At 38.3% G+C, this 17,664-nt stretch overlaps 1 protein-coding gene and 1 long non-coding RNA gene across 3 annotated transcripts in view; one reads left to right on the top strand and one right to left on the bottom strand.

The window, feature by feature from the left end:
- Positions 1-17,664, bottom strand: part of PDZK1 (PDZ domain containing 1) — a 102,452-nt gene that overhangs the window by 60,688 nt on the left and 24,100 nt on the right. For both annotated transcript variants that reach the window (XR_008401313.1, XM_053705883.1), the window contains exons 2-7: positions 12,335-12,546; positions 9,569-9,836; positions 4,642-4,778; positions 2,968-3,163; positions 2,203-2,399; positions 564-851 (exon numbers count right to left, since the gene is read on the bottom strand). Coding sequence is in view for 1 of the 2 variants with exons in the window: in XM_053705883.1 (XP_053561858.1) it covers positions 564-851; positions 2,203-2,399; positions 2,968-3,163; positions 4,642-4,778; positions 9,569-9,836; positions 12,335-12,544 (1,296 nt within the window). In the remaining variant the exon portion in view is untranslated. The remainder of the gene's footprint in view (positions 1-563; positions 852-2,202; positions 2,400-2,967; positions 3,164-4,641; positions 4,779-9,568; positions 9,837-12,334; positions 12,547-17,664) is intronic.
- LOC128652894 (uncharacterized) overlaps positions 13,110-17,664 on the top strand; it is a 106,790-nt gene continuing 102,235 nt past the window's right edge. Inside the window, exon 1 of the long non-coding RNA XR_008401314.1 lies at positions 13,110-13,171. This is a non-coding gene — a long non-coding RNA (uncharacterized LOC128652894). The remainder of the gene's footprint in view (positions 13,172-17,664) is intronic.

Genomic DNA, 17,664 nt, shown 5'->3' with positions numbered 1-17,664 from the left:
AGGCTGGCACCTTAGTTTAGATTCCTGCTTTGTCAAATAAAGAAAGAAAGAGAACGAAGAAAAATTGATAATATTAGTAAATTAGAAAGTTGCTTAAAATTGCATGCTCTATCTGAATCATGAAAGAAAAAAATGTGTTTAGTATCCCTTAAACCTCTAAATGTTTCTAAGCCACTAAAGTCAGCCCCCTGATCACATGCTTTTTTATTAGCTTTTCAAAACAGAGGAGTGCTAGTTCATGTGAACAATAAAGATAACATTGTGCTCAGGCCTGTGGGTTGTGCACAACACAGCACTAATCGGATTAAATGCAAGTTAATAGATACTAAATAAAAAGTCATGTGATCGGGGGGCTGTCAGAAGAGGCTTAGATACAAGGTAATCACAGAGGTAAAAAGTGTATTAATATAACCATATTTTTTGTGCAAAACTGGGGAATGGGTAATAAAGGTATTATCTATCTTTTTAAACAACAACAAAATTTGAGATGACTGTCCCTTTAAATGCTATAAAAACATAATTACAATTTTGCATCAATTTCAATGTATTGGTTTAGTACATACCTGCTTAATAAACTGTCCAGGGATCTCTTTGATAGCGTTCAGATGAAAACCGTATCCCGTTTTGTTTTTATGTAATATGCAAAGTCTCGGCTTGTATTTTGGATCAGGAGAAGAAACAATTGGAGTAATAGCTGGGCTGGAAACTGGTACAGTAGATGGAGATTGTTCTGGTTTTGTGGCAGTGGAGGGTATAGTTACTGGGACTGACACTGGTGCTGTCACATCCTTTGTCCCACTCTTTATCTCAGTATTGGATTCTTTCAGATATAAGAAAGGAGAGATGCCAGCCTGCAAAAGCAAATTTATTTCAGTTGATAACTTCTTGAAACTTAAGGAGTGGTTATTGGCGTCAGTAATGGGATTTATAGTAAAAGAATTCTAGGCCAGTTTAATGAATAGTTTTGACAATCCCGCTGGTCTTGAACTTCTCGAGCTCACATCCTCTTATGATCTGTCACAAGGGACCAACTTTACCACCCCACTCATGAAGATGCACACTCCCTTGATCTGATCTTCAGCTGATGCCTTTCTCTCAAACCTAACTAATTATCCTTTTCTTTTTCTGACCAGTATCTCCTCCTCCTTGCAGCATCACATTTCCTACTCTCCCACCAAATTTCTCACAAGCATAAAGTCACTAGATCTGCAGCATCTCTCATGCTTTCTATCCCCTTTACAACCCATAATGAATACCTCTGCCAGGCTTATCTTGCTTACACTCCTCATCTGCTGCATCTCTATGCCAACCCTTAGTCACAAGTATGAAATACAAAACCATGATCCTAATAAGCAAGACCCTCAGCACTGCTCCCCCCTATTTCTCTGCCTTTGTCTCCAGAAACTATTACACCTGTCCCTTTTCACTCTGCCCATAACAACCTTCTCTCCTTCCCTTCTCACATTCCTTGCTACAGGACTTCTCCAGATTGGCCTCAAAATTGTGAAACTCTCTGCCCCGCTCCACAAGACCCTCACCTAGTTTTCTAAGTCTCAAGCACCCCTTAAAGACTCTACTGTTCAGGAATGCTTACAATCTATGTTAACCTTTCTTATCTCTCTTGTCAACCCCTTGCCCCCCTCAGCTTGTAAGTTTATCAACCCAGCTGTCCAGTAGACCACCTACTGAGAAGGTGATCTACAATAATTGCCAATTTCTCACAGGGCCCTCTGCCCACTCACCTGGTCCATAATTTGCCTCTTATTAATGTTAATTTTTGTATATTATTCCTATGTTTATAGTAATGTGGAATTTGTTGGCACTCTACAAATATGCAATAGTGAATATAATGAACGCAAATCTTATGCAATTAGGCAGGAAGTATAATAAATATATATATTTCACAATTTTCAAGAATTAAAATAAATGGAAATAGGGAGGCAGATTTGATTAGAGGGACAATCATAGCTCCAATTAAACATACAAAAAATATTGTTTATGTGTATAAAAAAGGTTAGTTATTCAAATTTAAAATGAAAGTAACAGGAAATTGATGTTTGTGCACAATCAAAAGTTTTTCTTTACACAACATCTTAGAACTGTGAAGTTTACAAAAATACTAAGTCTAAACAAAACAAAATGAGATTATAGTATGATAAAGTATTATTTATACAATGTAATACAAGTAATTAGTATACAAACCAGTGTGTATAGTTCATCAGTCTTTTTATCCACCACTAACAAAGTGCTCTTATTGCCTCCTTTCTGAATGGCTGTCACCACTTCTTCATGAGCCTTCTGTTCCACGCACTCGCCATTAACAGCAACAATACGGTCATAGTCCTTTAGTTTAGCTTTGTCTGCTGGGCTGCCGGGATCTATTTCCATAATAAAATGACCTGCAATCAACAAAACAAATGGAATAGAATTAAGCTGTAAATATCACTGTTATTGGTTTAAATCAGCTTAGTGTTTTTAAGATAATGAAAGACAGTGCACATTAATTTATCAACAAATAAGCACAAAACATCTGCAAACAAAATAAATGATTTAGAAATATGTATATTTCTTGCAAGTTAAAAGGTGGCGAGCTTTTATCAAAATACTCTAAACACTAATTACTCTGAAAGAAAAAACTACACAAATAACAGTGATTTTAAGTTTCCGTGCACTGAAAACAGCTCATTTCGATTTGTATTAGGTGTAAAATTCAAGTTTAAACATACGCCAATTTCTCCCTGTGTACTTTTTCAATATTTTTAGGGGAGACAGCTCGCTATTCGCAATGACAGCCCCTTTTATTTGATAATGATGTAAACTAACATTTTTTTTTAATTGCATGTTCTGTCAAAATCCAGAAAGTTTAATTTAGATTTTTCTGACCCTTTAACCCTGGTGGTTTGACATTAATATAAATAAATACATAATATTCAGCATGGTTGCAGAAACAGAGAACTATGTATTGACCTTTGCGATTCTTTTCTTGGCGTAAATAGAATCCATAACCATTTGGATCCTTTTTGACATCTACAATTCTTGGTTTTAAAGGTATCAGTTGTACAGTCGCTTTATCTGCTGTTATTTTCATCTTCTGTTTCTTGAAATAGTCTTCTGTCTGTTTATCGGCCACCAGGAACATCATATTGGCGCCAGCATCCTTTACCTGTTTCAAATATTAAGTGTAAATGCTTGTTCCTTGTTTATATTTCTAAGTTATGCTTCTAAAAATAAAGATCAAAAGTTTTTTTATTAAACAGACATAAACCCAAAAATTATTTCATGATTCAGAAAGACCATGTAATTTTATACAACTTTCCAATTTACTTCTATTATCTAAATTGCATTGTTATCTTGGTATCCTTTGTTGAAAAGCATACCTTGGTAGACTAAGGAGAACCAATGTGCTACTGGGAGCTAGCTTCTGATTTGTGGCTGCACATATACGCCTCTTGTCATTGGCTTACCCAATGTGTTCAGCTAGCTACCAGTAGAAATGTGCAATTCGTTTCGGATCGATTCTGAAATTCGTCCGAATACATAAAATTCGGGATTCGGATCGATTCGAATTTCCGAATTAAAATAGTGCCGAATCTACCGAATAAATCCGAATTAGTTCGGTAGATTCGGATGGCCATGGATTACACTAGTATTGTACAGTATATTAGGTTATATCACTCTGCTATGGGTTACACCTAATATACAGTACATAATACTAGTCTAATACACAGCACATCCCACCTAACACTTACCGAAATTCCGAATTTCCGAACTGAACTGAATCCAGCCGAATTTATTCGACTTCGAATGAATCCGAAATGAATCCAAACCAAATTGATTAGAATTTTTCCGAATTTGAATCGATCTGAACCGAAATTCGAAAAAATCCGAATCGAACCGAACTGAACCTAATTTTTTCGCCATGCACATGTCAAGCTATCAGTAGTGCATTACTGCTCCTTCAACAAAGGATACCAAGAGAATGAAGCAATTTTGATAATAGAAGTAAATTGGAAAGCTGTTTAAAATTGAATCATGAACAAAACATTTGGGAGTTTATGTCCCTTTAAGGAGATAGAAAGGTCAAAATTGAAATGTGCATTTCTGCAATATACTTCCATTAGCAAACATTCCTTTAGTAAAAGTCATTACTGGTTTTCATCTGCATACGTACATATGCTATGAGGGCCTGTGCACCAGTATTTAAGCACCACACCTTGTCAGAGAGTCAGCAGTGACTTATATGACACAAATTAAGTCTTCAAACGCACAACACCGCCAACTCTCTGAACTAGCATATGTGCGTATGCTGTACTAAATAGTAGTAAGAATGTTTACTAGATGCAGTGTTGCTAATATAAGTATGCAAACATGTTTCTATTTAAAATTTAAATGCACACATGCAAATTTGAATTTTGACCTTTATATCCCTTTAATTATGAAATTTCTTCCATATGAAAAGTTCTAAAATCGACTCAAGGGTTCAGAGTCCGGAATACATAAATATATCGTTCAGGCACACATTATTTTAAGATAAGTATGTTTTTTTCCTGAGAACTGACCGTGTATAAAGATAAATATGGTGGTCCAAAGGCTCATGACCCTATTCATGTATAAGCAAATGAACGTATATTTTTGTGTTACCTTTTGAACTAATTGATCGTGTGTGTCGTTTTCAACATTTTTCCCATTAAGCTCGATGATGCGATCACCTTCCCGGACTCCTGCTTTAACAGCCACACCATTTGGAGCCAGAGATGCCAAGAATAAACCATTAGCACCTGAAATACAATAACTGTTAGTCATATTCATATACATACAGTGCCATGTCAAGCAAATACTTCAGGTCCAGGATGACATTTGTAAATCATTGCCAACCTTTTGGTATTTCAGATAGTATTGTTTAGCCTTACACTACATTGTTATTTCTGCCATTGTACTTTTTAAAGTTGGGACATCTCAATATAGGTAGCGGCCTCGAGGTAAGGGAGGTGCATTACCACAATGTCCAGTTCAAGCTAAGACTATTCAGGGCACGGGGCACTGATCTTGTCTTATATATGTTGAGGGTTAAGAGGAGCTGCAGTTTGCTTTGACTCATTCTGTGGCCTAAAGTGGTCATTTATCTGACATGAAGAGACTCCAGCTGACTTTGCTCAGTCTTGAGGTTTGGTGTGTGGTCATAAGAGCTATTAAGGTGTTGATTTATCAAAGGCTTTGCCATCCTTAGCCCCCCTATGACTGCAGGTTCTCGCAAGAGAACCTGCAGTCTGTATTTATCAAAGGGCGGTCATCAGACCGCTGCTTCCGTAACCTCTTCTCCACCTCTTAGGTGGAGAATTTCACACTCCCTGGTGTTGTCCAACCGGGGAGATTGACAGCTCCTGCCCACGCAAGATTGGCTGTGCGCGGGCGGCATTGCACAAGAACGCTTAATAGCTGTCTTATGGCATAGTTTTATACAGGCAGGGCTGACTGCCCTGCCTGTATATATTCCACACTGGTTTGGGAGGTGCATTGAACAGGGGTGGGTGCATTGCCTGGGCAGTGTACATTTTAACAATAGCATATGTTCACATTTTCAAAGTGAACATTTTATAAGTGATGCAATAATTTTAGAATTATACAAGGATTGGGCAAGGGGCAAGACACAAGGCAAGTACTCTTGTACTACTGTGTTTTATGTATCTCATTGTATCCTTTTGCAAGTGCTGCTGTAACACTGTGTCTTATGTGTTTACTTGGTTCCCACTTTCATAATAATGCTCAATATCTTCATACTCCTTTTTGCTACCTCTTGTCTCTATAACAAACTCCATTACTCAATTACTCCTTCTACCTCTCCACCTGCACTGTTCATTAGCCCATCTCTCTTATACTCACCTTATTTTTGTACTCACAAACTTTACCTATTCCTAAACACTCTCTCTCCCCCCTGCACTTCAGCCCCAAAACAGTCTCACTACTGCAAATCTGCTTCTCATCTCATGTCACTCTCCCTCTTGCTCATACTAGCTGCTGGCGACATCTCCCCTAATCCTGGTCCCTCACAACCTCCTAGCCTTTCACATCCCTGTGTGCCTTTCAATAAACAAAACTATGGTAACCTTAACCACATTCCTCTTACATCTAAAACCACCTCCCCCTTCACTTGTGCACTCTGGAACTCTCGCTCTGTTTGCAACAAGCTCACTTCTATCCATGATCTCTTTATCTCCCACTCTCTTAACCTTCTGACTTACAGAAACCTGGCTCTCTGCTTCAGACACAGCATCCACTGCTGCACTGTCACATGGGGGTCTCCATTTCAGCCACACTCCTAGGTCTGGCAATAGACAAGGAGGTGGTGCTGGTATTTTACTTTCTTCTTGTTGCACCTTTCAATGAATACAGCCCTTCTCTTCACTCACATTTTCTTCATTTGAAGCACACATGATTCAGTTATTCTCTCCCCTCTCTATACGTGTTGCAGTCATATACCGCCCCCCTGGCTCCCCAACTCAATTCTTAGATCACTTTGCTGCCTGGCTTCCCTATTTCCTTTCCTCAGACACCCCTGCCCTCATTCTTGGTGACTTTAACATCCCTCTAGACAATCCCACTGCCTCACCTGCAAAACAACTTCTTCAACTCACTTCCTCTTCCGGCTTGTCACAATGGACTGACTCTCCCACTCACAAAGATGGTCATTTCCTTGATCTGATTTTCACCTATCGATGCACTATCTCAAATTTAATAAACTCCCCTTTTCCTCTCTCTGACCACCATCTCCTAACTTGCAACATCACTTCCCTACCTACAACTCCCCCTCCCTCTACCCCTCACACCAAGCTTCACAGAAGCACTAAGTCACTAGATCTGCAACAGCTCGCTAGCTCTCTCAAACCTCTCCTCTATCACCTCCTTTTCCTGCCCTGACCAATCTATCTGCCACTATAACTCCACCCTTACATCAGTCATTGACAATCTGGCCCCTCCAACCATAGCTCTGAAACCACACTCTCATCCTCAGCCCTGACATACTCCTCTGACACGGTACCTAAGCAGATGTTCCCATACTGCTGAGCGACACTGGAGGAAATCTCGGAGTTCAGCTGACTTTCTTCACTACAAGTTCATCCTGAACTCCTACTACTCTGCCCTTAATCTCTATAAGCAACAATACTTCTCTAATCTCATCTCTCTCTTTCCTCTAACCCAAAACGTCTGTTCTCCACGTTCAATACTCTTCTCCGCCCACCCCCACCTCCTAATACAACCTCTCTCTCAGCTCAAGATTTTGCCAGCCACTTCAAAAACAAAATTGACTCCATCAGAAGTGAAATCAGCTCTCAACATACTACCAATCTCCCACCCCCTCAAAAGCTCACAATCATCCAAAACCCAAATATCAAAAAATGCAGCTTTTTTTGCCCCTGTTAACGAGGATGAAGTTTTTGCCCTTATACTTTCATCCCACCTCACTACCTATCCCCTTGACCCCATCCCCTCACAGCTACTCCCCTCCCTCTTTTCTACCCTCACCCCCATACTCACACACATTTTCAACCTCTCCCTCAGCGCTGGTATATTTCCCTCATCTCTAAAACATGCACTGGTCACACCTATCCTCAAAAAACCTTCCCTCGATCCAACCTCCCCATCAACTACCACCCTATTTCCCTACTCCCTCTTGCCTCAAAGCTCCTAGAAAAGCTAGTATACGCACGTCTATCCCATTTCCTTACACTAAACTCTCTTCTTGACTGCAATCTGGATTTCGTCCCCATCACTCTACAGAGACAGCAATTGTCAAGGTTAACAACGACCTACTTACAGCAAAATCCAAAGGCCACTTCTCTCTGCTTATCCTCCTTGACCTGTCTGCAGCCTTTGACACTGTTGACCACCCTCTTCTGCTCCAAACCCTCCAATCCTTCGGCATCTGCGACACAGCTCTTTCGTGTTTCTCTTCCTATCTAACTAACCGTACATTTAGTGTAGCCTTCTCCGGAGCATCCTCTGCCCTGTTACCACTTTCTGTTGGGGTACCTCAAGGCTCTGTCCTTGGTCCCCTTCTCTTTTCAATCTACACGTCATCATTAGGTTCCTTAATAAAGTCCCATGGGTTTCAATATCATTTGTATGCCGATGACACCCAAATCTACCTCTCTGCACCAGACCTACCTCCTTCCTTACTAACCCGTGTCACTAACTGTCTTTCTCATATCTCATCTTGGATGTCCTCTCACTACCTTAAGCTAAATCTCTCCCAAAACTGAACTCCTTATTTTCCCCCCTTCTTCCAATGTCTCCACCCCCAAAATTTCTATAACTGTTGATAATTCCATCATTACTCCTACCCCGCATGCCCGATGTCTTCGGGTCACACTTGACTCAGATCTTTCCTTCACTCCTCACATTCAGTCCTTGGCTAAAGCCTGCCGCTTCCACCTTAAAAACATCGCTAAAATTAGACTTTTCCTTACACAAGATACAACTAATATTTTAATCCACTCTCTCATCCTTTCCCGCCTCGACTACTGCAACTCCGTCCTCTCTGTTCTACCTAGCTGCCGCATAGCTCCTTTACAATCCATTATGAATGCCTCTGCCAGGCTCATCTTCCTTACTCGTCGATCTTCATCTGCTGCGCCTCTCTGCCAATCCCTTCACTGGCTTCCTATTGCCTCTAGGATTAAACATAAAATCCTCACTCTGACATATAAAGCTCTCAACTGCACTGCTTCCCCCTACATCTCAGAACTTGTCTCTAGATACTCTCCCTCCCGTCCCCTTCGATCAGCTCAGGATCTCCTCCTCTCCTCCTCTCTTGTTACTTCCTCACATTCCCATCTACAGGACTTCTCCAGGCTGGCCCCCCATCTTGTGGAACTCCCTGCCTCGCTCCACAAGACTCTCCCCTAGTTTTAACAGTCTCAAGCACTCCCTAAAAACTCAACTATTCAGGGATGCATACAACCAACACTAACCTTTCCTAACTCCATTGCTTTCCCCTTGAACCCCTTAGAATGTAAGCCTATGAGCCCAGCTGTTTACAGATCGCTTCATAAGAGCCGACTACAACAGTGAAACTCTCGGCAGGGCCCTCTACCCAATTGATTCCTGCAAAAGCTATCCTGTATATTGACTATGTTTACAGCGCTGCGGAATCTGTTGGCGCTCTACAAATACCTGATAATAATAATAATAATAATAAGTAATAAATAGAATTATCTACATTTTTATCAACCTTTTTAAACAATAACACATTCTAGAGTAGACTGTCCCTTTAACAGACCTTTTTAGTATTTTTGGATGTACAGTTAGTTTAACCCCTTGGATATAATAAATTAACGTCTATGTAACAACAATATAATATGTTATAAATATTATTGTACAATATTTTAGTCGTTATTCGCTCTCTACAATTAGTCTCCATGTCATTTAAATGTACAAGTTTTATATTCATACTAACGTACAAAGTAATTTTTTTTTTTTTTTTTTTTTAACTGAATGGTTCATAAACCACATATTTTAGAGCTTGCCTCATATCATCTTATATGTAACTAAACATTTGTTGCTTCCTTACCTTTCACTGTTTTAATAGAAAATCCAAAGGGACCTCCATCTTTAGCTATATAACAAATACGCGGCTTCGGTGCAGGATCTGAGATCCCATTTACTATGGGTTTTACTGCCTGGAGTGCCTGACTGACTTCTGTGTCCTTAGCTGGCTGTGGTGAATTTTTGTTGAGCTTGGAAAGGTCCTCTCCCTTTTTCTGGGCATTTTCATAAACATCTTTATCCAAAACTAAGAGTGTTACAGAATTCCCACTGGCCTTTATCAGATCCACAACCTGTGAATAAATACAGGGACACTTAATTATTTACATGTTCTCTGGCAAAGCGTTGTCTTAAATACATTATAATGCTGTTGATACAGGGTTCCTGTTGTGCATGAGTTGATATTGAATATATAAAAACATTTTTATCAGTGTTGTAACAAACATAAATAAAATACATTTGTATTAATTTACCTGAAGACTAGTAAGTGTCTATACATGGAGTGTATGTAATATTTTGTGATATCTATATTTGATAACTTTTGTTCATGCATCATTCCCTGTCCAGAGAGATCTGATCTCAACTAAAACAGAGAATTAAAAAGTTCATATCTTTATTTGCTCCACTTAGTATTATTCATTTGACTTATATTTGATCGTACGCACAAAATCATACAGAGGTCTCTAAACTGCAAGAAAGAAACGTATGGGGATTTTTGTTTTCCTGTTGCTTAGTACTTTGCATATATTACCAGCAGGTGGCAGTGTGTGCTCACACAAACCTTACATATGGAAATGTGTAGTTCCGCTGCAAGTGTATAGGAAATGAAGGTTTAATTGCAGTAAATAAAAATGATAGGTTTTCTGGGTTCCAGTCATTTACATACATATTATTGTAATAAAATGTCACATGCTCCCTGCTTACTTCTTGTCCAGGCCTTTCAGGTGTGTCGCTTTTATATAAAGTATTTAAAGGGACCATCAAGGATAGAATAGAATACAGGAAGCCATCAGTTTATGCTGGGGATAGGAATAGTTGTATATAAAAGTAAATGGGAAATAAATGAGTTTCAGGCCCCTCTCAAATTTGACATTAGTAATGTAATATAAAATTATATTAGAACTTAATATATATTATAGGCCAGATTACAAGTGGATCGCTATTTAGCGATTTCTCGAGAGCGCTAATTGAACTACAAGTAAACTTTTTGTGTGGTTTGTACAGATATAAACCTCTATAGGAATATCTATTTAAAAATACATAGAATATATTCTTTGTGCAGAACATTGGAATGTGAAATATTTACAGTAAATACACAGTATAATACTTAAATATGAATATAGCATAAATATGATTTTACATGTTTATATACATGCACACACACACACCTTTAGACATGTATATGTATGTGTCTCAATGGTAAAGCCATTTGCCTGCCTTTTATACCCTAACACTTGGGATCTCATTTCTTTAAACCGTTATAACTTTTTGTGCAATTTTTAAAAAAATAATTGTTATTAGATATTTGTTATTATGAGTGTAACTTTATTGTGTAATGTGTTTTGTAACACTTGCTTGTTTTTTGCTTTGTGAAACAGTTAATCACAGCTCTGAGAAGGCGCTAACCCGACGCATGTAACAGGGTACAGCCCCCCTCTTGATTGTACTGTTCAGATAAATGTAGTGTGCTCCCATGTTTGATAAAGCGGTCAGTTGCTTTATCCAGCGCGGGAGCAATTCATATACGAAAATCGTTATTTGCTCAAAGTGAGAGTCTCACTGTAGTAACGAATTGTGAGCCCTGACAACGTGACTTTCAGGCACGAAATGCATTGGATGATAGTTCTTAGCGCAGAAGTGGTGTCATGGATCTTATGCTGGATCAATAAATCATTTGAATTTGTTTATTTAGTAGTTTTGTGTGTGTGGATATTTTAGTAATTAAATTGTGCATGCTACACTATTATGGGGAAAGCAAATGTAACATTTACATTCCCTTTTAAAGCATGGCTGTCCAAAATACAGGAGAGAAGCGTGTGAACGCAGCTAGCAAGCAACACCGATGAACCGGAAGTGAAGTGTCCCGACCCTGAATACTACCAGGTAGCGGTCGGCAAATGTAAAAATATGCCCCAAAGAAACACGGAGTGCCGTAGCCTGTGCGGTGGATCAGACCGCAATACAATACAGGGACAAAAACAAGGATGGCAGGCACTGCTTCCAAAACTCCAGTTAAAAAATTCAAAATTTATTAGACAAAGTTAAAAGTTGTGCAGACATGGCAGGTAAAACTCAAGCAATAGAATCTGACGTGCTTCGCTCCCCCTACAGGCGCTTACTCAGACTGAGTAAGCGCCTGTAGGGGGCGCGAAACGCGTCAGTTTCTATTGCATGAGTTTGTTCTTCTGGTATCCTTTGTGGAAGAGCATTCCCTATGTAGACTCAGGAGCAGCAATGCACTGCTGAGAGCTAGCTGGTAATTGGTGGATGTATATACATGCCTCTTGTCATTGGCTCGCCAGATGTGTTCAGCTAACTCCCAGCTGTGCACTGCTGCTCCTGAGCCTACTCTTCAACAAAGGATACTAAGAGAACAAAACAAATTTGAAAACAAAAATTAAATTGGAAGGTTGTTCAAAATGGCATTCTCTGAATCATGGAAATGTAATTTTGACTTCACTGTCCCTTCATTTATAAACAGAATTTTGATGAGAAACAAAATCGAATTAAATGAATGACTACTTTTTAGGCCATTGTTTAGTATTCGGATACGCATTTTACGACAACTCACAGCAATGTGTTCTTTATCATCTACAAATGTGTCATTGACTCTCAGCACCCGGTCACCATCTTTCAGGCCAGCCTTTTCAGCTGAGCTGTTCTTTTCTATAGCACGGACAAGATGTCCAGCTTCATCTTTTTCAATGCGTAGGAAAAATCCGTATCCCTTCCCATCTTTTTTGGTTACAGTGCAGTCCCGAAGCGGAGCAGTGGAGGCCATTTCTGGAATACATTAAATATTAATCAGGTAGGGTACAAAAAAATGACTTTTTATAAGTTAAATGTTAGATACATGCAATAGACTTCAAAGGGAAATAGAAGAAGGCAAAAAAGTGGAGGAGATGGAAAAGTTGTCAAAATAGCTGTAAGGAACAAAAATAAGAAACATGAGGAAACTAAAGGTTATAATCTACAGTCATATATGACTGAAAGCGTTTTAGAGTTCGTAAAGCTTTCAAGGACAGGCAAGGACATCCATATAGTAAAGATCTGTCAAATCAAACTATATGACACAATGTTTGGAGTCTGTTCTCCAGATGACACTATAGATATGCATTTTTACATTGTGTAGGCAGGGGCGTATTACTGCATAGGCCAACGAGGCCCGTGCCTAGGGCGGCAGATTTTGTGGGGCGGCACTTCTCTGTTGCACTAAATATGTGCCTGAAGGAAAAAAAAATTCAAATTTGCGCGGTGGTCACGTGACCGGCTTTTTGCCATGTCACGTGACGTTTTTGACAAGCTGCCCACCCGCCCGCCTTCCTGTCTAGCAAGCCGCAACACAAGAACTTTGTTATCAGTGGTGAGGAGCCTAAGGACTGGAGGGGGCTGAACTGGCTTAACTCAGGTAGGGAAGGGCAGCCACAGCCAAAAGCATTAGTTCACATGCTGACAGAGTCAGAGGACTCAGTGACACTTCAGTGTATTTTCTGTAGCTGTGTACACTGTACAGTCAGTGTGGTTTCGCCTTCATCTAATGCCGCCCTCCTCCTCTGCTATTTTATTACCTGCGGTGCCCTGTACAGTTACACAGTGTGTGCTTGTGTATACTGTGTGTAGCGAGCCTGTAGGCAATAAAATAGCAGAGGAGGAGGGCGGCATTAGAGGAACTAAGTCTCACCGGTTACCCGCTCATTTTAAAAGCATTTTTTTTTCTTCTTAATGTGGCTGCCGCTGGGCAGTATATTAGGCATGCAAACGGAGCTTATTAAAAAGGCAGGGGGAAATAAGGCTCAGTAAATTTTGCCATGCTCACTGAAATGAAAAGAAAAAAATACTTACTTTTTAATAAGCTCCGTTTGCATGCCTAATATACTGCCCCACTGCCCAGCCACATTAAGAAGCAAAAAAAAATGCTTTTGAAATGCCGGTATGTGCACTAAAGACTCCGACTCCTACTCCTGAGGTAAAATCAGGCTGTGGAGTGGAGAAGTGCAGGGATGACAGCTGGAGAATGTCTGCTCTCCCAGACTCCCACGGAACTCAGTGAAAGCAGCGGGAGTTGGGCTGTCAGTATGAACACAACAGCCGACAAGGGGGGTATGATGTTTATTAACTAAAAAAAATGCTGTCTCTTTTTTTGCTGCTGGTCTTCTTTCTTTACTGCATTGTCAGTAACGAAAGCTGTGTCTCCAGCAAGCTTTTACTCAGTGCTATTTCTGACACTTTTGAAAGAGTGGGGGAAGGGAGCAGACATGGGGCTGGGACTTAGTAGTGTGTGTGTATATATATATGAGAGACATGTACACACACATATTATATATATATATATATATATATATATATATATATAACTCACTCTGTATATATATAATATGTGTGTGTGTGACCATAGTGAATGCAAGCCCTGGTGAACATCTACTTAAAGACTTTTTTTTTTTTTTTTTTTTTACACCCTGACCAAAAAAAAAAGTCTATAAAAAAATGCCTTAAAACTGGGGTGGGGGTGGGGGTGGGGGGGCAGCAAAATTTTGAGTGCCTAGGGCAGCACAAAACCTAAATACGCCCCCGTAGGTGTCCCCCAGTTTGGCAACACAGTTACATTTGATTAGCCAATTCCTTAGGTGCTGTCCATACAGGGTAGGTACCTATGGAAATTGTGTTGCCTAAAGGGACACTGAACTCAATTTTTTTCTTTTGTGATTCAGATAGAGCATGCAATTTTATGCAACTTTCTAATTTACTCCTATTTTCAAATTGTCTTTATTCGCTTGGCATCTTATTTGAAAAGCAAGAATGTAAGTTTAGATGCCAGCCCATTTTTGGTGAACAACCTAGGTTATTCTTATAAATTCACCCACCAATAAACAAGTGCTGTCCAGGGTCTGAACCAAAAATTGCTGGCTCCTTAGCTTAGATGCCTTCTTCTTCTAATAAAGATAACAAGAGAACAGAGAAAAATTGATAATAGGAGCAAATTATAAAGTTGCTTAAAATTGCATACTCTATCTGAATCACGAAAGAAAAAAATTTGGGTTCAGTGTTTCTTTAAAGCCAAGTAGCCAACCTAGCTGCTATTTATTTATATTATAAAGAATGTGTGTTTGTGAAATTATTCTTCTTTATTTGACATTAATTTGATGATCTTCTTGTTAATTAGATTATAATCTCAATAACAATAGCAATATATAAAAAGTAAAGTCAAGTAAAAAATATTATTGAGACATTTTTTGGGACATCCTCAGATATGCAAATCAATGCACACTATGTAACGCTTACTATACTATTATATTATTATACTATTATACTAGCACATCTTTGAAACATAGATTTGACGGCAGGACCCAACTTGTCTGCTCACAATTCCTATAAAGTATGAGTGTAATTAGTTGGTAGGATAGCTTTATGCTTATCCAAAGCATTAGTTAGTATGTAGGATAGTGTCAGGACAATTGTCTGGGAAAATTCACCATTTTGATATTGCATATTTATCACATAACTCTGTGCTATATAATATAGGGGTTAAATTGACCATGTGTATTTACTTATAGATTCAGGTACACATACACATATATATTATTTATCAGTATTAATATGTAGCTATTAGCTAGTGTTGCTTGTCAGTATATTATTGCTTACTGTGAAGTTTTTATCAAAATAATTCATGTTTAGTTACTATGATATTCAAGGTCCCTGACATAACTGCATGATTCCTATCATTATATTACTGGTATAAATATCTACAAATATCCCCATATTTGTCATACATGGTTCCAGTAAGTCTCTTTTTCTATAAACATTAGTGGGGTTCAACCTTGGTTAATGGTCAGAGAGAGATACTGACTTGTTTATCAGAATATATTTACAAAATACATAGTTGTCTGTTATAGCTTAGTGACGAGTGCCATCTTCCGAGGGAAAAATATTCTAACTTCTAAATCTTAGCTTATTAACAAAAATGTGAATTAATCTGTAATTAGTGTTAGCCAATCAATTATGTGAACCTAACCTTATCAGTTGGGGTGGAGTTAAGCGTTTTCCATAAAATACACACTCACCCACAAGGGGGTGACAAGGGGACACACTGAGCATGCATGATGACCACACCCTATCCAGAGGAGATGGGAGGCTAAGCTGACCAGATAGACAAGTCAGGGTAATGGCGAGAGAGGGTCCGGGGGTAACCTAAGAGGCTCTATTTACACTGAACCCCAGTGAAGGATCCCACAATGTTGATATGAAACAAACCCACATTAAACAGTTTTGTTAATATGGTTTATGTTATTTACATTTATATTCAAAGTGTTATTATCGAATCAGGTGAGTTAATCAATTCTGGTTTGCCCTTTATAGTCACAAATATTTTTGTTAGGTAATTCCTGTTAACTTGGTCTTATCTGTCAACAATAACACTGGGTCAATCAGGAATCTGGTAATAATATTTTTTTATGGTTTGCCAGGATTATTACTTTACCTGATTCTTGCCAGCTATGCTGAGAACTTAAATAACAAAAGTTTCTGTTTCTCTATTATACATGCAAGCTACTGCAAATAAAATAATTTAGTGATTGTTTTCTTTAGTTCTAACCTGATAATCGTTAAATCATTGCAATGATGTATGCTTATTGATTTGCTTTATTCAAATATTACTTATTTCCAATAATTATTTTAATAAACAAAGTTTGTTTATTGATCTGGTCTCAGTTTAATTAATAGACAAATCAGAACTAAAAGGATTCGGGTTTTATATCTATTATCCTTTGCAAATGATAATAATTCAGAGTCTTATTAAACTGCACACATTTCCCCTGCAAAGTTGGTAACCACTATTAATTATATATATATATATATATATATATATATATATATATATATATATATATATATATATATTTACATTATCAGAATAATATAGAGGTTCCATAATATTATGGTGTCTAAACACATAATACACTTTGTGGGTACACTACTGAAATAATAATAATAAAAATAATAATAATAATAATAATAATAATAAGGATAATATTCACAACAATAGCCTTATGCTTATCCCAGGTATTAGTTAGTATATAGGATAGCCTTATGCTTATACCAGGTATTATGTAGTTGGTAGGATAGCCTTATGCTTATCCCAGGCATTATGTAGTTAGTAGGATAGCCTTATGCTTATCCCAGGCATTATTAAAGTCCCCCATAATGTTTGTATTTATCACTTCTAATGGAAGTTTATTCCCTTAATCAACCTTCCTTACTGTGAAGAAACTCACAAATTACAGTATTAAACCATGTGTTGCTAAAGAGGGAGATGTATAGCACTATATGATATAGATATTTATTGTAACACTTTAACAGCTGCAAAGCAAACTAACATAAAACAATAATACAAAAAAAGGTTATGTAAAGTGATACATAATACATTTTAATTTCAAAGACAACTTTAAGGACTTTTCTGAAAAGTCATGGTGCATTAGAAATGTGCTTACATGTACAGATTCATGCAACCTCAGAGACAAGAGCAGACTGATATACTGCAGACATATCTCCTCTATAAAAAGGCATACTGGGCTTATAAATCACACCATGGTGTAGATAGTATCCTATCAAACAAGCAATTATTTTTCCACCTTTGTTCTCAGTTAACTAAGATTCTCTCTTCTTTATGCAGACATCAGAGCTCACATTGCAGGGAAGTCTTGATGTTGGAGTTCTGTACAGATGTCTCTTCATTTTAAGTATATACCAGTTTGCTTAAAGAGACATTAAACAAACACATTTTATGAGCCTCACTCTAATCTATGGGTGCTGCCATTATGAAACCTATGCAGGTATCTAAAAGAGTTGATGCACTTGTGCAAACAGGTCTCGACTGGAATGTAGTGAATGTTAGATTTCAAAATGAAG

This window comes from Bombina bombina, chromosome 3 (assembly GCF_027579735.1).
Source record: "Bombina bombina isolate aBomBom1 chromosome 3, aBomBom1.pri, whole genome shotgun sequence".
Taxonomy (NCBI): Eukaryota; Metazoa; Chordata; class Amphibia; order Anura; family Bombinatoridae; genus Bombina; species Bombina bombina.
This window is presented reverse-complemented; position numbering and strand designations above follow the sequence as displayed.